Source organism: Macrotis lagotis, chromosome 2, assembly GCF_037893015.1.
Source record: "Macrotis lagotis isolate mMagLag1 chromosome 2, bilby.v1.9.chrom.fasta, whole genome shotgun sequence".
Taxonomy (NCBI): Eukaryota; Metazoa; Chordata; class Mammalia; order Peramelemorphia; family Peramelidae; genus Macrotis; species Macrotis lagotis.
The window spans coordinates 1196625-1211903 of NC_133659.1; the positions used below are offsets into that span (position 1 = coordinate 1196625).

Consider the following 15279-nt stretch of genomic DNA (forward strand, 5'->3'; position numbering starts at 1 on the left):
TGCTGATACAAAAAGAGCTGCTCTAAGTATTTTCGAAAAGTCCATGTGGGGCCTTTGTCCTTTTTGGTGATCTCTCTGGGATAGACACCTGGAAGTGGTGTTGCTGTATCAAAGGGGATGCAGAGTTTTAAACTGCTCTCCAGAAGGGTTGGGTCAGTCCACAACTCCACCCACAGTGCATTAGTGTCCCAGCGAGGATTCTTTTTAAAATAAGCTTTCTAAGTACTCATATTTTAAGTTGTAAATGTTGTAGTGTTATAAAATAGTATAGAAAAGAAGGAAAGAAAAAGTCATGAAAATGAGCTAATTTATATCTTTTTCAGGTGACTGTGGAGAATTTTTTGCGAGTGCTAACAGGGAGAGTCCCACCTAGCACTCCTCGATCCAAACGTCTTCTGTCTGATGATAGAAGTAATATTCTGATTTATATGACAGGTAAGTCAAGGAATTTGAGTGGATTTGACTTGATTATACTGATATTTTTGAACTCTTAGAATAGAAATTATTTAAAATAAAAAGATATATTTTGAATAACAATTTCCTGTCATACTATTGCATATTACAGTGAATTTATGTGTGTATAATTCTATGAATTTTCATCCCTAAACTGAGGTGGCATTCTTTGCCATTTTTAATTTTTATTTTTTATAAGATTACCTGGGAATAGCAAATGTGAAGCAGAAGCTTCCTGATGCTTTTTCTACTTTGTTAGTGGCTGAGCTTCCAAGCTGACCCATCTCCTGGATCTTATGTTGTTGTGATGTAAGACTTTAGAGCTTACAGGAAGAAAATTGGGGAATGAATGGTTTTGACCTCTTCTGCCAGGCCAGCTCAGAGTATGGCTTATGTTAAACAGTGCCACCGGCTGGCTTTGTGAGTGATCGTGAGTGGCCTTTTGGGATGCTTTTAGCATCCGTCCCAGCGTTTAGGACAAGTGGTCATTCTCTCTGAGAGCTGTGCCTTGAAGGAGGAGATGATGCCCACATGGGGGGAATGAATATCTTTGATCCCAGGGATTTGGAGGCTACTTGGTGACTAGAGATACATCCTGCATATGGACATTTTTGCAGGGAAAACAAGACTGTCCCATGCAGCTCCCTAGGAGTGTCCTCTGGTATCCAACTTGCCATCTGTACTTGGCTGGATTGTCTAGATTGGCCTAGATTGAAATGACAGTCTCTTAGAACCGGGAGGGCCCTCGAGGCTATGGGATTCCAGCCAGTCCTGGCCACAAATCTCCTCTGTAACACTCTGGGCAAATGGCTTCAACCCCTTGGACTGGTGAGCTTACAAGCTCCCACTGAAGCTCCTTCCACTTTTGAATGGGCCGCTGCTGTGGCTCTCTGCACCCCAGCCAAGTCTGAATCTTGTTGGCTGCTCTGAGCTTGTCCAGACCTTCTTTGATGTGCCAAGGCTGCAGAGCATGGGCATGTCCTTTGTGCCGCCCTCCCTACCCAGTCCTGGGTCCTCTGGAGATGATGTTTGTAAGCCCCAGCCTCATAGGAAGAGCTGGAAGAAGGGCAGCTTCCTTGCCCTCCTCCCAGATATATGGGCATCCTGCCTCACCCATGGTCAGTCACTTCTGATTTTGGGATGGGGCTCAGTGAAAGAAGAGGTTTTGCCATACTTTCCTTTGGCTTGTTTGGCATCGTTTCTTTAAATTGAGCACCACTGGCAATAAGACAGCCCCAGGATTTGGGAATTTGAAATTTGGGATTAACTCATTCATCTTTATTCCTTTCTATTCGAAAATTTGAAAATCCAGTTCACCTCTCAAAGAGTTAACTATCTTAGGGGGTAAGAATGATATTTGAAAGCCCACTGATTATTCTTGTCTGTGAATTCCCTGTTATTAAAAAAAATGAGGGGGCAGCTAGGTGGCACAGTGGATAGAGTACTGGCCCTGGAGTCAGGAGTACCTGAGTTCAAATCTGGCCTCAGACACTTAGTAATTACCCAGCTGTGTGGCCTTGGGCAAGCCACTTAACCCTATTGCCTTAAAAAAAAACCCTAAAAAAAATGCATGCACACATATGTGTTCATATGTCCAGTAGTTGATTGTTTCTTTTTCCCACAAGGCCATGGTGGGAATGGCTTCTTGAAATTCCAGGACTCTGAAGAGATCACCAATGTTGAACTTGCTGATGCATTTGAACAAATGTGGCAGAAAAGACGGTAAGAAATCCCTTATTTTCCTAAGATTAATTGGGGAGAATGTCCTGGGAACAGAGTTGGACTGGGAAGGGTCCTGGGAGATCATCTGGTTGATGAGCAGGATATGGGCCTGATCAGAGAAGGGACTGTGCTTTCCTCAGGTCCCTCAGGGCTGGAGAGACTGAGGCCTGCCCCAAATCCTCAGACAGTCCCATTGGAATGTTGAGTAGCTCTGATGAATGCCAAATGAAACCACCCTGGTCCTCCTGGAGGTTAGCCCTTCACCCTGGGGCAGAGACAAGACATCTTGGTTATTAGAAAAAGTTGAATGAGCAGAGCATCCCAAGGGCTCTGAGAAGCTTCCAGGAGGGATGTTCGGAGGTCAAGTTGGACCTTCAAGAAAGGGAAACATTTTAATACATGGACTCCTGTTGTGAGCAAGGCCTAAGAAAAGGGAGGAGTCAGGAGGTGACCAGTGATGGTTTGTATTGTTCAGGGGAGGCAGCTTGGGAAACCTTCAGTGGCTGGTTATCAGGCCATAGGGGATTGAGAGAGAGCAGGTGAGTGATTAGATCAGAGTACTTTAAAGTTGATAAAGCACAAATCAGGTCTCATTTTTATCTTCACAATCACCCTGGTGGGTAGGAGCTGTTATCATCCCCATTTTACAAATGAAGAAATTAAGACAGGCTTGTGAAATGCTTTGAGTAAATGTTTGATGATGGCAGTGATAGTGGTCATGCAGAATCCTTGGATGGAGGGTAGGCTCTCAGGTCATTCTGGTCATTTCCCACCTGGAGACTGGCCTGAACTTGATCATACCTGGAAACTCAAGATGATGTCGACTTGGCAACTTGTCCACCTCAGGATCACCCCCCCCGCCAAAGCCTGTTTCCTCATTAGGCTAGGCTAGGATCAGTTATTGCCTTTCCTGGTATCCCTCGTCCTTAGCCCAGAGCCGGCAAACATAGTGGCTTAGTTGGTGTTGATTGACTCAGAGCCTTGGAAGTAACACTGTCAGCCAGTGTTCCCTATGGGTAGGCTAGGAAGCTGGGGACTCGGGCTATAATTGAACTCTAGGATGCTATTGAAGGGCATTGAAATCTTTAGGCAATTAAATGATCCCATGGTCTTAAACATCCTGGATCAATGTGAAAGCCTCCCCCGTACCACACCTTTCACCAACACACTTCTTTTTTTTCAGCTACCATGAAATGCTGTTTATTATTGATACTTGTCAAGGGGCATCCATGTATGAACGCTTTTATTCCCCCAATGTCATGGCACTTGCCAGTAGCCAAGTAGGAGAAGACTCCCTTTCAGTGAGTACCTGTTCCTGTAATGGCAATGCCTTGACTCTGTGACTGGCTTTGTGTTACCACCATTCAGACTGTGGAAAGAGGCTCATGCCCCTTTTTTCTTTGCTTTGTTCCAGCATCAACCTGACCTGGCCATTGGAGTCCACCTTATGGATAGATACACGTTTTATGTCTTGGAATTTTTAGAAGAAATTCACCCAGCAAGTCAAGCCAACATGAATGATCTTGTAAGTCTGTTTTCTTACAACTTGTTGACAGAGACAAGTGTGAGAGTGCAGGTAACACAAGTCTGTTGATGGTTGAATAGGGATTTTGCTAAGATTTATGGTTATGATTTTGAGGACTCTCAGGATTGAATCATTGTCATTTATGTTGGAAGCCTATCCTGGGCCTTTAGAATGAATTTTCAAGTAGTTTTGGACCTCAATCTTCTGTTGACCATATTTTAGGAAAGATGGAAATTGGATCCGATAAAATAGGATTATTTGTCATTGCCAATTAGAGCTGGAAAAACCTCTCTGCCTTGACAAAAATCTATGTATTTTTATTTTTAAAATAAAATTTAGATATCTCATTTTTATATCACCTACATTATCAGATATAGACCTCTTTCTTCTCCTTAAAACAAAGAATAAAGAAGAGGAAAAATAAAGGTTTGGCAAAAGCAGTCAGTCTGTTGAAGAAGTCTGGTGGTGTATGCTGGGTTCTATGGCCACAGTAACCCCCTTTTGCAAAGAAGTCTTCTCTTGTTTCTCCTCAGGGCCTATACCATTCATTTACTGCTAAAGCTGTTGTATATACCATTTCTCTGGTTCTAAAGTTGACGGTTCATCTAATAGTAATGAAACTTTGCAAGATGAACTTCACTTGGGCACTGAAATATTTTGGTACATGAATGGAACAGAAAAGAGAACTCCAGAGAGGCCTGGGAAGACTTACATGAACTGATGCCAAGGGAAACAGTCAGAACCAGAAATTGAAGAAGAGGCAAAATGGAAATCAAATGAAAATATGTATAACTTATATCATATTGCTATCTTGGGGAAAAGGTAGGAGGAAGGGGTAGGGGAAGGGAAAGAAGGGAAGAGAAACATTGGAATTCAAAATCTTCTAAAAAAATGAATGTTGAAAACAATTTTTGCATGTAATTCCATACCATTAAGTGGGGGGGAAAAGACCTATTTGTTAGTAGTACTAATATCATTTACTTTTAGAAATAAATATTAGATAATGAAGGAACCAACCAAGAAAGGTAGAGAGAAAAATACTAGCTTTTCCTTTGGTCAGGTCTAATGTCCTACATTAACCAAAATTACTCTCTGATTTGTTCTATGCAACAGGAACCCCAAACTGGCTCCAGCCAACTGCTTCCTGCTAACTCTTAACCATTTAACCAGATGTGATATCCAAACCCTGAGCAGCTACTGTTGACACTGGCCCCATGGGCAGGATCTAAAATGTACTTTGTGGTACATAGGCAGGTTTACTCCATGGTTCTGTTTCTTGATGCTAATCACTCTAACCCAATATAACCTTTCTGAGAACCACTTACAGGTCAGAGACCCACCAAGGAGGGACCAGTAGACAGGTTGTGCATTTGGCTTTGGAAAAGCCACATGGGAAGGAAGGGAGCCCAGAGGAGGGCTGGGCATCCAAGGCTGGATAACCGGCAGTCCCAGGTGCTGGGCATGAAACATTGATTAAGTGTCTGCTGTACTGGGTGCTGTTTGCCAGAGGATGGAGGGTATGAATAGGCTGTAATGATGACAGGAGCAGAGATCCTGCTCTCTAATTTGTAAATCCCTTCAGGTATGGGTGGCTTCAGATTAGGGAAGCCCTTGAATCCTAGGCTAAGAAAGTGGTCCCTTTTCTGTGAGGCACTAGGGTACCATTGATGACTTTAGAACAGAAGGGGCCAGATTAAGTCCAGTCACAGTGAAGACCCATCTTACAGCAGCAGGTAAAAGGATTGAAAGTCAGAGAAACTGTGATGAGGAGACCATCTTCAGTTAGGGACACTTTAGTTTCAGTGGAAAGTTAGCTGGAACAGGCCTGGACTGATATTCTTTGATCTAGTGGTCAGCATCTTCTCATCCCTAAAGCAGACCAGACACAGCAAAGCAGTCACTAGCTCTTGGATTGGCTGGGCTCAGTTCATGGAGAAGTGACCTTGTCAGTTGAAAGAGTCATTCAAGTCAGCCTTGGACCCTCAGCAATGTGAAGAGGTCCTTGAGGATGATAAAGATTGGCAGACACTAAGTGGTTCTAGCTTATCCTTTGGATCTAACTTGACTGTCTGGGCCATTATCCTGGGCTTCATGGAGAGGCTTGCCTGCTTCCCTCCAGTGAGGGCACTAGGTTGAGCCTGTTTTCCCTGGGAAACTCCAACAAAAAAGGCTGTTTCTCTGGATAAAGATCAAGTCTGAATTTTTATACAGGGAAAAAAATCAGTTTGGTTTTGGCCATATTGGGTTGAGGGTGTAGTGGGACAGACATGCCAGTGGAGATGACCTGGTGATGAGACCTCAGGAGACACTTGAAACCCTAGAGGGAGGACTCTTGGGGTGAACGCTGAAGGTGAGAGGCTTCACAGTTCACCCCAGTACCAGTTGGGACCACTGTGGGCAGAAATACCTAGGATGGCTCCCGGCAGGCCCCAAGTGATTGTGAGAGTACTCATTGCTCCTGTTATTTTACAGTTCCAGGTATGTCCCAAAAGTTTGTGTGTTTCGACTCCTGGACATCGGACCGACCTTTTTCAGAGGAATCCTCAAAATGTATTAATAACAGATTTCTTTGGAAGTGTGAGGAAGGTGGAAATTACCACTGAGACTGTTTCTCTGAAGCGTGATTTAAGCACAATGGGATACAGGTATTTATCTTACCTTGTTTATGAAGAAAGCATTTTTTAGCTTCACCTCATGTATTTTCATTTGGTAACCTCAAAGAGATGTCAATTTATATGTAAGAAGAAAGCATGTGGTTTGACTTAGGTAGCCAGCAGATGCTTTTTAAGTGACTGCTATGTACAAGGAGAGAGAGAGAGAGAGAGAGAGAGAGAGCGAGAGAGAGATGAGGATGATGGGAACTTGGGAGAGCCTGTACCTACAAAGTCAGTCTGAAGCTGGTTGGGGAACTCTAGCAGTTGGGGCCATTGGGAAAGCCTTCAGGGATGGATAAAGATGGGCTTAAATGCTGAGTTTTGGAGGAAGTAAGGGATTCTGAGAAGAGTGAATATAGTCCAGACAGGAGGGACAGATAGTACAAAGGCTAAAAATGACAAGATCTGGCCACTGTTTAAACTATGAGGAATGAAGAAGAGGGAGGAGTAAGAACATGAAATTTGAGAGCCTGGGAAGAGGAAAGACAATGGTACCCTTGGCTGGATCTCGAGAGGACTACATGAGTAGATCTGGGAGGAAGAAGATGATGAAATTCATAAGTGTTTGGGAGTGTGTAGAGAGAGAAGAGGAGAGGACCCTGAAAAGAGTTCTGGGGTTGACTCACAGTCAGGAAATGAGATATGAGAGACAGGTAAAGGAACCTGAGAAGGTGCGGTCAGGCCTGTTGCCAGGGGCCATGCATGTAGAGTTTGTGAAAGGGAAGTGAGACTGAGACAAGACTGGAGGGACATCTAGAGTCCAGATGGTAGAGAGCCAGGCTAAAGAGAGAGTGATCAACCCCATTGGATTCTAGGGAGAGGACCTCGAGGTTGCGGATTTGGCAGTTAAGGCACCACGGGTAATGATCGAGGGGGTAATTTCAGGAGAGTGATGGGCTGATGAGATCTGTTTCCCAGGCTGCCAGTTCTTTTGAATGTAATTTTGTCATTATTACTATGGTATCTTAAAAGCATAGTATGATTATGTAGGAGTTTGAAACAGCCAATGAACTAAAAACATTGCCGATTGAAATTTAATTACATATTTTTAGCTGTGTTCTGTGTGTGTGTGTGATGTTTTACCCCAAGGAAAAGTGTTAGGTTGTATGTTGAAGACATCTTAAAAATAGTTTATAAATTTTACAGTTCTTTTAAAATTGTTCATTTGCAGTAATCAAAACCAAAAGAAACAGCATTAACTATTCTTAATTTGATTTTAAATTGATATTATTAGTTATTTTCTGTTACATGTTGGCTTCTGTATTCCCTATAGTGTGCATGTTCTAAGAAACAGATTTTGTAAGGCCATGAGGAACTCTACTTAATACATTTAGCTTGTGTTGAGAATTTCCAATTGTTTTTTTAAAATTGTATTAAATTATATTAAAAATATATATGTATATTGATTGATTGATTATGGCAAATAGTTCAAGAGTAAGCAGTTGAAATTTGTAGTTAATATAGTTACCAGAACTATATTAAAATTCCCATCAAATGATAAAAATAAAACTATGTAGGATACCTTGAAGACAGTCTGCTGAGAGTTGTTATCTGGAGGAGCTCTTACAGGCTACTTTTGACTCCTTTCTCCTCTTCTCTGATTATTCCCAGGAGCCCCAGAGGAGCATAGGCTATTTGGAGGGTAAAGCAAGGATTTAGCTGAAAAGTGTGTTTGGAAAATGCATATTCACCCCAATTTAGGAAAGTCCTCATTTTTTTGTTGACTCCAGTCAGTATTGAGTCACTGTGCCCTCTAGTGTTCTGGAGCGAAATGTCTTTCCAAATCACCGAATTTATTCTTTTTATGTTAATATTGCATATTTATGAGCCCTCCATGAATGGCCCCTTGACTGCACTTTAGGTCTCAGAGAATATCATCATGAAACAATCTAGCATCCTGATTATTATTCAGCGCTGATACCATTTACGTCATCACCATTCCTAATTCAGTTCCATTCAACAATTCTTTTTTTTTAGAAAGAATTTATTTTGAGTTTTATAATTTTTTTCCCCTATTCTTGCTTCCCTCCCCCCACCCTCCTCCAGAAGGCAGTCTTTTAGTCTTTACATTGGTTCCATGGTATACATTGATCTAAATTGAATGTGGTGAGAGAGATCATATCCTTAAGGAAGAAACATAAAGTATAAGAGATAGCAAAATGACATAATAAGATAATGGGTTTTTTTTTTTCTAAATTGAAGGTAATAGCCTTTGGTCTTTGTTCAAACTCCACAGTTCCTTCTCTGGATACAGATGATATTCTCCATGGCAGATAGCCCCAAATTATCCCAGGTTGTTACACTGATGGAATGAGCGAGTCCATCCAGGTTGATCATCACTCCCATGTTGCTGTTAGGGTGGACAATGTTCTTCTGTTTCTACTCATCTCACTCAGTATCAGTTCATGCAAATCGTTCCAGGCTTCCCTGAATTCCCATCCCTTCTGGTTTCTGATAGAACAATAATGTTCCATGACATACATATACCACAGTTTGTTAAGCCATTCCCCAATTGAAGAACATTTACTTAATTTCCAATTCTTTGCCACCACAAACAGGGCTGTTATGAATAGTTTTGTACAAGTGATGTTTTTACCCTTTTTCGTGATCTCTTCAGGGTATAGACCCAGTGGTGGTATTGCTGGATCAAAGGGTATGTACATTTTTCTTGCCCTTCGGGTCAATAGCCCTTCTTAACTGTTGGCTTGGTGCAAGGTGCTCAGCCAGACTCTAGGCATCTAAAGACAGACACAAAGCTGGCCTTGCCCTCAAAGAGCTTGCATTCTGCATACACAAATGAATATAATTACAAGGTAATTACTTGGAGGAGAGAGAGAGAGAGAGAGAGAGAGAGAGAGAGAGAGAGAGAGAGAAAACGAACCTCAGATTCATGGCAAGGGCTGCCTGCGCTGAGCCCTGGAGAAAGGCGGGCATTCTCAGAGAGTGAATAAGGTATTGTGGTCTCTACAGATGCATTTTGGGAGGAAGGAGCATCCAGCTCAGGGGGCACTTGGTCATGCCTGGCTCAGGTGGAAGGTGGAGTATGAGACAGGGCTGGAGGGGCCTTCTGAGTCCAGATGGCAGAGGATCGGGCTATGAGATTTGGAGCCACTGATGGCTTCTAAACCAGAGGCCCCTGGGGCTCCAGTGAGATCATCATAGGAAGCACTCAGTTAACGTCTGCTGTGTGCGCTTGGAGGAGCTGTGTTCTGTCTAAGCCAAGAGGGAATCTGCTGGACCTTGAGACCTGTGTGTGTAACCACTGAAGGGCATCTTGAGGAGGGGCGGGATGACAGGAGGCAGCAATGAGAAGAGGCCATTGGACTGAACTATGGTGATGATAATGATCCCAAGAGTCTGCACATCCCTGGTGCCTACTCTCTGCCCAGCCGTGGGCCAGCTACTTAGAGTTATGACCTCATTGAAGCCTCACAATAGGCTTTGTGTTATTCTCATCATTTTACAGTTGAAGGAATTGAAGCTGGAGGCAGTGAAGTGACTCACCCAAGGCTCACTAGGTTAGCAAGTGTCTGAGGCTGAACTTGTATAGGGGTCTTCCTGACTCTGGGCCCGGTGCCCTGGGCCTTGAGCTGCCCCCCACCACTTCATATTCTTGCTTTTTCAGTCATGAATTGGCATCAGTTGAAAGGCAAAAGGCCGATTTGGAAGAGAGAAAACTTTCTAGGTGTTTGTTGTTGAAAGAAGTAGAGCTTAAGAAGACAGGATGGTGGACCAAGGATGATGGGCCCTCCTAAGCCATGTTTCTGTCTTAAACACATCCAGTGCTACATCCGCCACCCTAGAACATTAAGAGAACCATGAGGGATGACCTAAGTAGAATAGATGATGTTACTATGGGTGGGGAGCTGGCTTCCTTAGCCTGGGGTCTTCCTCCATTGATAATTTAGTATAATCCACCGAATGTTATGCTTTGAGAAGAGCTCTGAAGCTTTCTTTGTATGACTCCCTGAAGGCCTGCTTTAAATAGTGGTTTTGTTAAGCCAAATTATATTCCTCATTGAGATCTTTTGTTCTCCTCTTTTGCCCATGGCCTCCTCCATATCTGCCATCATTTGAGGCCTGTTGGTCCTTGACTCCTTAGAAGTGATGGGCTAAAGCAAAGAGTCAGATTTAGTCTTTATGCAGAATGCTCCTTGTCTGGGTTTACTGATCAACAAATAATTATCAGGTCCTTACTTTTGAGGAGACAATGACAAAACAAGGCTCTCCCTGCCCTTATGACAGTATTATATGGCAAGAGGTAGAGAATCTCCTTAAAGGAGGAGTTAGAAAAAAAAGTTGAACATTTGAGAGGAAGGTAGAGGTGAAGAGGGAACAATCTGGAAAAAGGGGTGTATATGTGAACTAGTGAATGAAAAGGCAATGACAGGACATGAGGAATGGCCAAATTGCTGTGGGAGCACAGATCGGTCATGGGAGGGGGCAGTTTTTCTTTTTCTTTTTTTTTTAGTTTTTTTTTTGTAAGGCAATGTTCTTCTAACTGATCTAACAAATGAGAAGTTTCATATGAGCATTATCACTATCTTCTTCCCATGAAGGAATACACGCAGATCAACATCATTAAATTCCTCATAATTCGCCCTTCCCATCCACCCTTTCTATGCTTCACTTGAGTCCTGTACTTGAAGATCAGACTTTCTGTTCAGTTCCGGTCATTTCAATGGGAACATTTGAAATTCCCTTATTTCATTGAATGTCCATTTTTTCTCCTGGAATAGGACGTTCAGTTTTGCTGGGTAGTTGATTCTCAGTTGCATTCCAAGCTTTTTGCTTTACAGAATATCATATTCCAAGCCCTACAAGCCTTAATTATAGAAGCTGCTAAGTCCTGTGTAATCCTGTCTGTAGCTCCAGAATATTTGAATTGTGCCCTTCTGGCTGCTTGTAATATTTTCTCTTTGACTTGGGAGTTCTGGAATTTGACTATAATATTTTTGATTTTTGAATCTCTTTAAGGAGGAGATTGGTGAATTCTCTCATTTCTATTTTACCCTCTGCTTCTAGGATATCAGGGCAGTTTTCATGTAGAAATTATTTAAAAATGAAGTCAAGACTCTTTTCCTAGTCATGACTTTCAGGTAACCCAATAATTTTAAAATTGTCTCTTCTGGATCTGTTTACCAGGTCTCTTGTTTTTCCAGTGAGATATTTCACATTTTCTTCTAAGTTTTCATTCTTTTGGTTTTGTTTTATTGTTTCTTGATTACTCATAAAGTCATCAGCTTCCCTTTGCTCCATTCTACATTTGAAGGAGTTGTTTTCTTCAGAGAGCTTTCTTATCTCCTTTTCCATCTGTCCAATAAGGCATTCTTCTCATTAACCTTTTGGGCTGCTTTTTCCACTTGAACCAAACTGGTTTTTTAACATGTTGATTTCTTTGATTTTTTTTTTTGAATTGTTTTGAATAAGCTTTGCTGACTTGGATTTTCTCACATCACTTTCATTTCTCTTCCCAGCTTTTCCTCTACCTCCCTTACTTGATTTTCATAATCCTTTTTGGGGCGGCTAGGTGGCGTAGTGGATAAAGCACTAGCCCTGGAGTCAGGAGTACCTGGGTTCAAATCCGGTCTCAGACACTTAATAATTACCTAGCTGTGTGGCCTTGGGCAAACCACTTAACCCCATTTGCCTTGCAAAAACCTAAAAAAAAAAAAAATCCTTTTTGAGCTCATCCATAGCCTGAGACCAATTCCTATTTTTCTTGGAGTTTTTGGATACAGAAACTTGAACTTTGTCACCTTCTGTGTGTGTGTGTGTGTGTTTGTATGTGTGTGTGTGTGTGTGTGTGTGTGTGTGTGTGTTTTGATCTTCCATGGAACCAAAGTACTTATAGCCAGGTTCTTTTTTTTTTTCTATTTACTCATTTCCCCAGCCTGTGCCCTGGCTTTGAGGTGCTTCCCTAGCCTTTGAATGTTTTTGGAGCACCCCTGCACTGACTGCTCTCCTGGCCTATGCTCTGATCTGTGGATGACCACAAGCACTTCCCTCTGCTCTGGAGCTGTGAGGAGGGTCCCTGCTCTATGGCAGTGGGGGGCCTCAGACTGCGACCAGGGTCTGGACAGAGCACCAGAGTCCTGTCCCAGGGTTAGTGAAGGGGACTTGACAGTCTCCCCCAACCTTCTTATCTTCTGTGGGTGAGCACTCTGGCAGCAGCTGCTGGCCGACTCCCTGCTGGGTGACTCTGTGGGCCTGCTTCTGTTTCCTGGGGCTCTGCTGAGGGGCCATGCTGACCTGGGCGCCATGATCATTTGGGCAGAGGTTTCCCACTGCCCTTCCAAATTGTGCTTGGTGATCCCTGGGTAGTTGAGCCCTGGAAAGCGCTGCTGTGCTGAGTCCAGGTGCCTCCCAGGGACCTGAGTGCCCTGCATGCTATTTCTGGAAGGCTAGAGCTCATTTGCTGTGTGCTGCTGTCCCTTCTGACCCCAGTGGAACAGAGCCTTCTCATGGTTCTTCCAAGTTACCTTGGGCTAGAGATTTGATTCACTGGGTCTTTCTGTGGGTTCTGCCTCTCTAAAATTTGGTTTGAGTCATAATAATATTAGGGTTTTTGGAATCTTTTAGAAAAGACTTCTAGAAATTCCTGCCCTCATGCTGCCCTCTTGGTTCCACTCCTGGATTGACTACTTTGGAGAGAAGAGTTTCAGTGGAGGGAAGCAGTCAGGAGCCAGGAGACTCAGGATTAGGTAGATAGAGAGGAAGTAGAAGAATCTAGGGTGGGAAGTTTTTATAAGAGTTGGGCTGAGAAGGGATAGTAGCTTTCTGGGGCTGGTGGTGGGCTCTAGGGATAATTGGGGGAAACATGGAGTTCTGGTAGAGGGGCTGGACCTGGATAAGTTGGAGGAAGGATGAGAGGGTTTGGAATAGTCACTGAGTTGAGTAGAATAGAGAATTGACTAGGGACAAGCCAAAGACTGGCTCTCATTGAGACCATATCCTAGCAGCTGGTAGCTCTGAGCTTCTCATTGAAATTTAAGGTTATCTTTTGAGTCACAATGCTCTTCCTGGTGATTTTGTGTTCTTGGGATCTGTGGAATGCTGTGGTCTGTGAAGAGTTGAAGTTGGGGATCACCCAAATGAGCAGTGGAAGGGTCTGATGGAGCAGGAACAAAAAGAACTTTGTAAAGAAGAATAACAGCATGCATGATGAGAGAGTAAAGGTGAAGAGACCATAGGCACCAGGCAGCTGTGGCCCTCCATTGGCAGTCAGTGAAAACTGGGAGAAGGCCAGCTAGAGCATTGAACAGACCTCCCAAGACTAATTTATGGTGTGAGGAACATGTTTCTGGAGATTTGAAGTAGACAATGAGAGCATCCTTGGAAATGGTTATCCGGCCAGTTCTGGACAACCATTAGTGTAGTGGGTCTAAGTCCCCTCTGGTTCTGGGTTAGATAGGTCCTCAGGGATCCTCCAGCTCAGTCTCTTTAAGCATCAAAATGAGTACTTCTAGTTTTTCTCTAACTTGGGATAGTAATTTTTTTTATTACATAAATATTTTATCTATTTTCCAAGTATATACAATAGTATAATAAACATACAAGAGATCCTAGAAGCAGAGAGTAAAATAGAAATTTAGAGAATTCACTGATCTCCTGAAAGAGATTAAAAAAAATAACACCTAGGAATATACCTATCATTTCTGGTAAGGTTTTGAATTTTACACATTTTCCCCCCCTTCCCCCCCCCCCCCCATAGAAAGCAGTTTGATAATCTTTACATTTTTTCCATGCTATACATTGATCAAAATTGAATGTTTTGTAGAGTGGAGGAGAAGGGTAAAATATGAGGGACTTAATGATGATGAACTACATGTATTCCTGCATGAAAATATGATACTGATAATACTCATGTGAAACTTATCATTTAATAGAGCAGGTAGAGGGATGAAGCACAGGAGAGAGCTGTGAATTTGAAGGTATATTATATTATAAAAATGGGAGTCAATGGCTAAAAGAAGTAAGAGAAAGGAGAGGTGGAATAGGCTAAAACACTTCATATAATAAGATTTTTTTTTTTATTACAGTGAGCTATTCCAATGATACGGAAGGGGGGAAGGCAAGGGGGAATGAGGGAACCTTCACTCTCATCAGAGGTGGCTCGGAGAGGAAACAGTATATATACTCAATGGGGAATAGACATCTAGAGTAAGAAGGAGAGAAAGGGGATGGGGAGGATGTGAGTGATGGAGGAGAGGGTAAAGTGGTTAGTTATAACACATTTTCTTTTTTACTTCTTGCAAGGGGCTGGGATTGGCTGGCCTGTCTGGGACCACAGGCTGGGTGGTTGCTGGGCCTTAGTAGTGGTATGTGGGCTCTGGGCCTCTTGGCCCCAGGGCTGGTGATCAGTCTACTGTGCCACTCAGCTACCCTACAGCACATTTAAGAAGCGGTACAGAGTAAAAGGAGAGAGGAAAATACAGTGTATAGTAGTGGGGAAGTATGAATGGAGGGAGTTGCAATCAGCAATGGAACAGTGGAAAAACATGGAAGTAGCTTTTGTGATGGATTTATCCTAAAGAATGTGATCCCCTTGTGACAGAGCTGGTGGTATTGGAACACAGACAGAAGCACATTTATTATTATTATTTTTTTGGGGGGGGGGTTGCGGGGCAGATGGGGTTGGGTGACTTGCCCAGGGCTGCATAGCTGTGTGATTGTTAGGTGTCTGAGGCCAGACTTGAACCCCGGTGCTCCTGACTCCAGGGCCAGTGCTCTGTCCACTGTGCCACCTGGCTGCCCCATTATCATTATCATCATCATTAATATTATTATTATTTTATTTTATTTTAATTTTTTAATTTTTTTGGTTTTTGCAGGGCAATGGGGTTGGAGTGTCTTGCTCAGGGTCACACAGCTGGGTGATTGTTGGGTGTCGGGCTGGATTTGAGCTCGGGTGCTCCTGACTCC

At 43.0% G+C, this 15279-nt stretch overlaps 1 protein-coding gene across 3 annotated transcripts in view; it reads left to right on the top strand.

The window, feature by feature from the left end:
• Nucleotides 1-15279, top strand: part of PIGK (phosphatidylinositol glycan anchor biosynthesis class K) — a 90035-nt gene that overhangs the window by 21404 nt on the left and 53352 nt on the right. For 2 of the 3 annotated variants that reach the window (XM_074221138.1, XM_074221139.1), the window contains exons 5-9: nt 324-435; nt 2079-2175; nt 3359-3476; nt 3590-3700; nt 6173-6345. In XM_074221138.1, coding sequence (XP_074077239.1) covers nt 324-435; nt 2079-2175; nt 3359-3476; nt 3590-3700; nt 6173-6345 — 611 coding nt within the window. The other variant, XM_074221140.1, reaches the window with a different exon arrangement.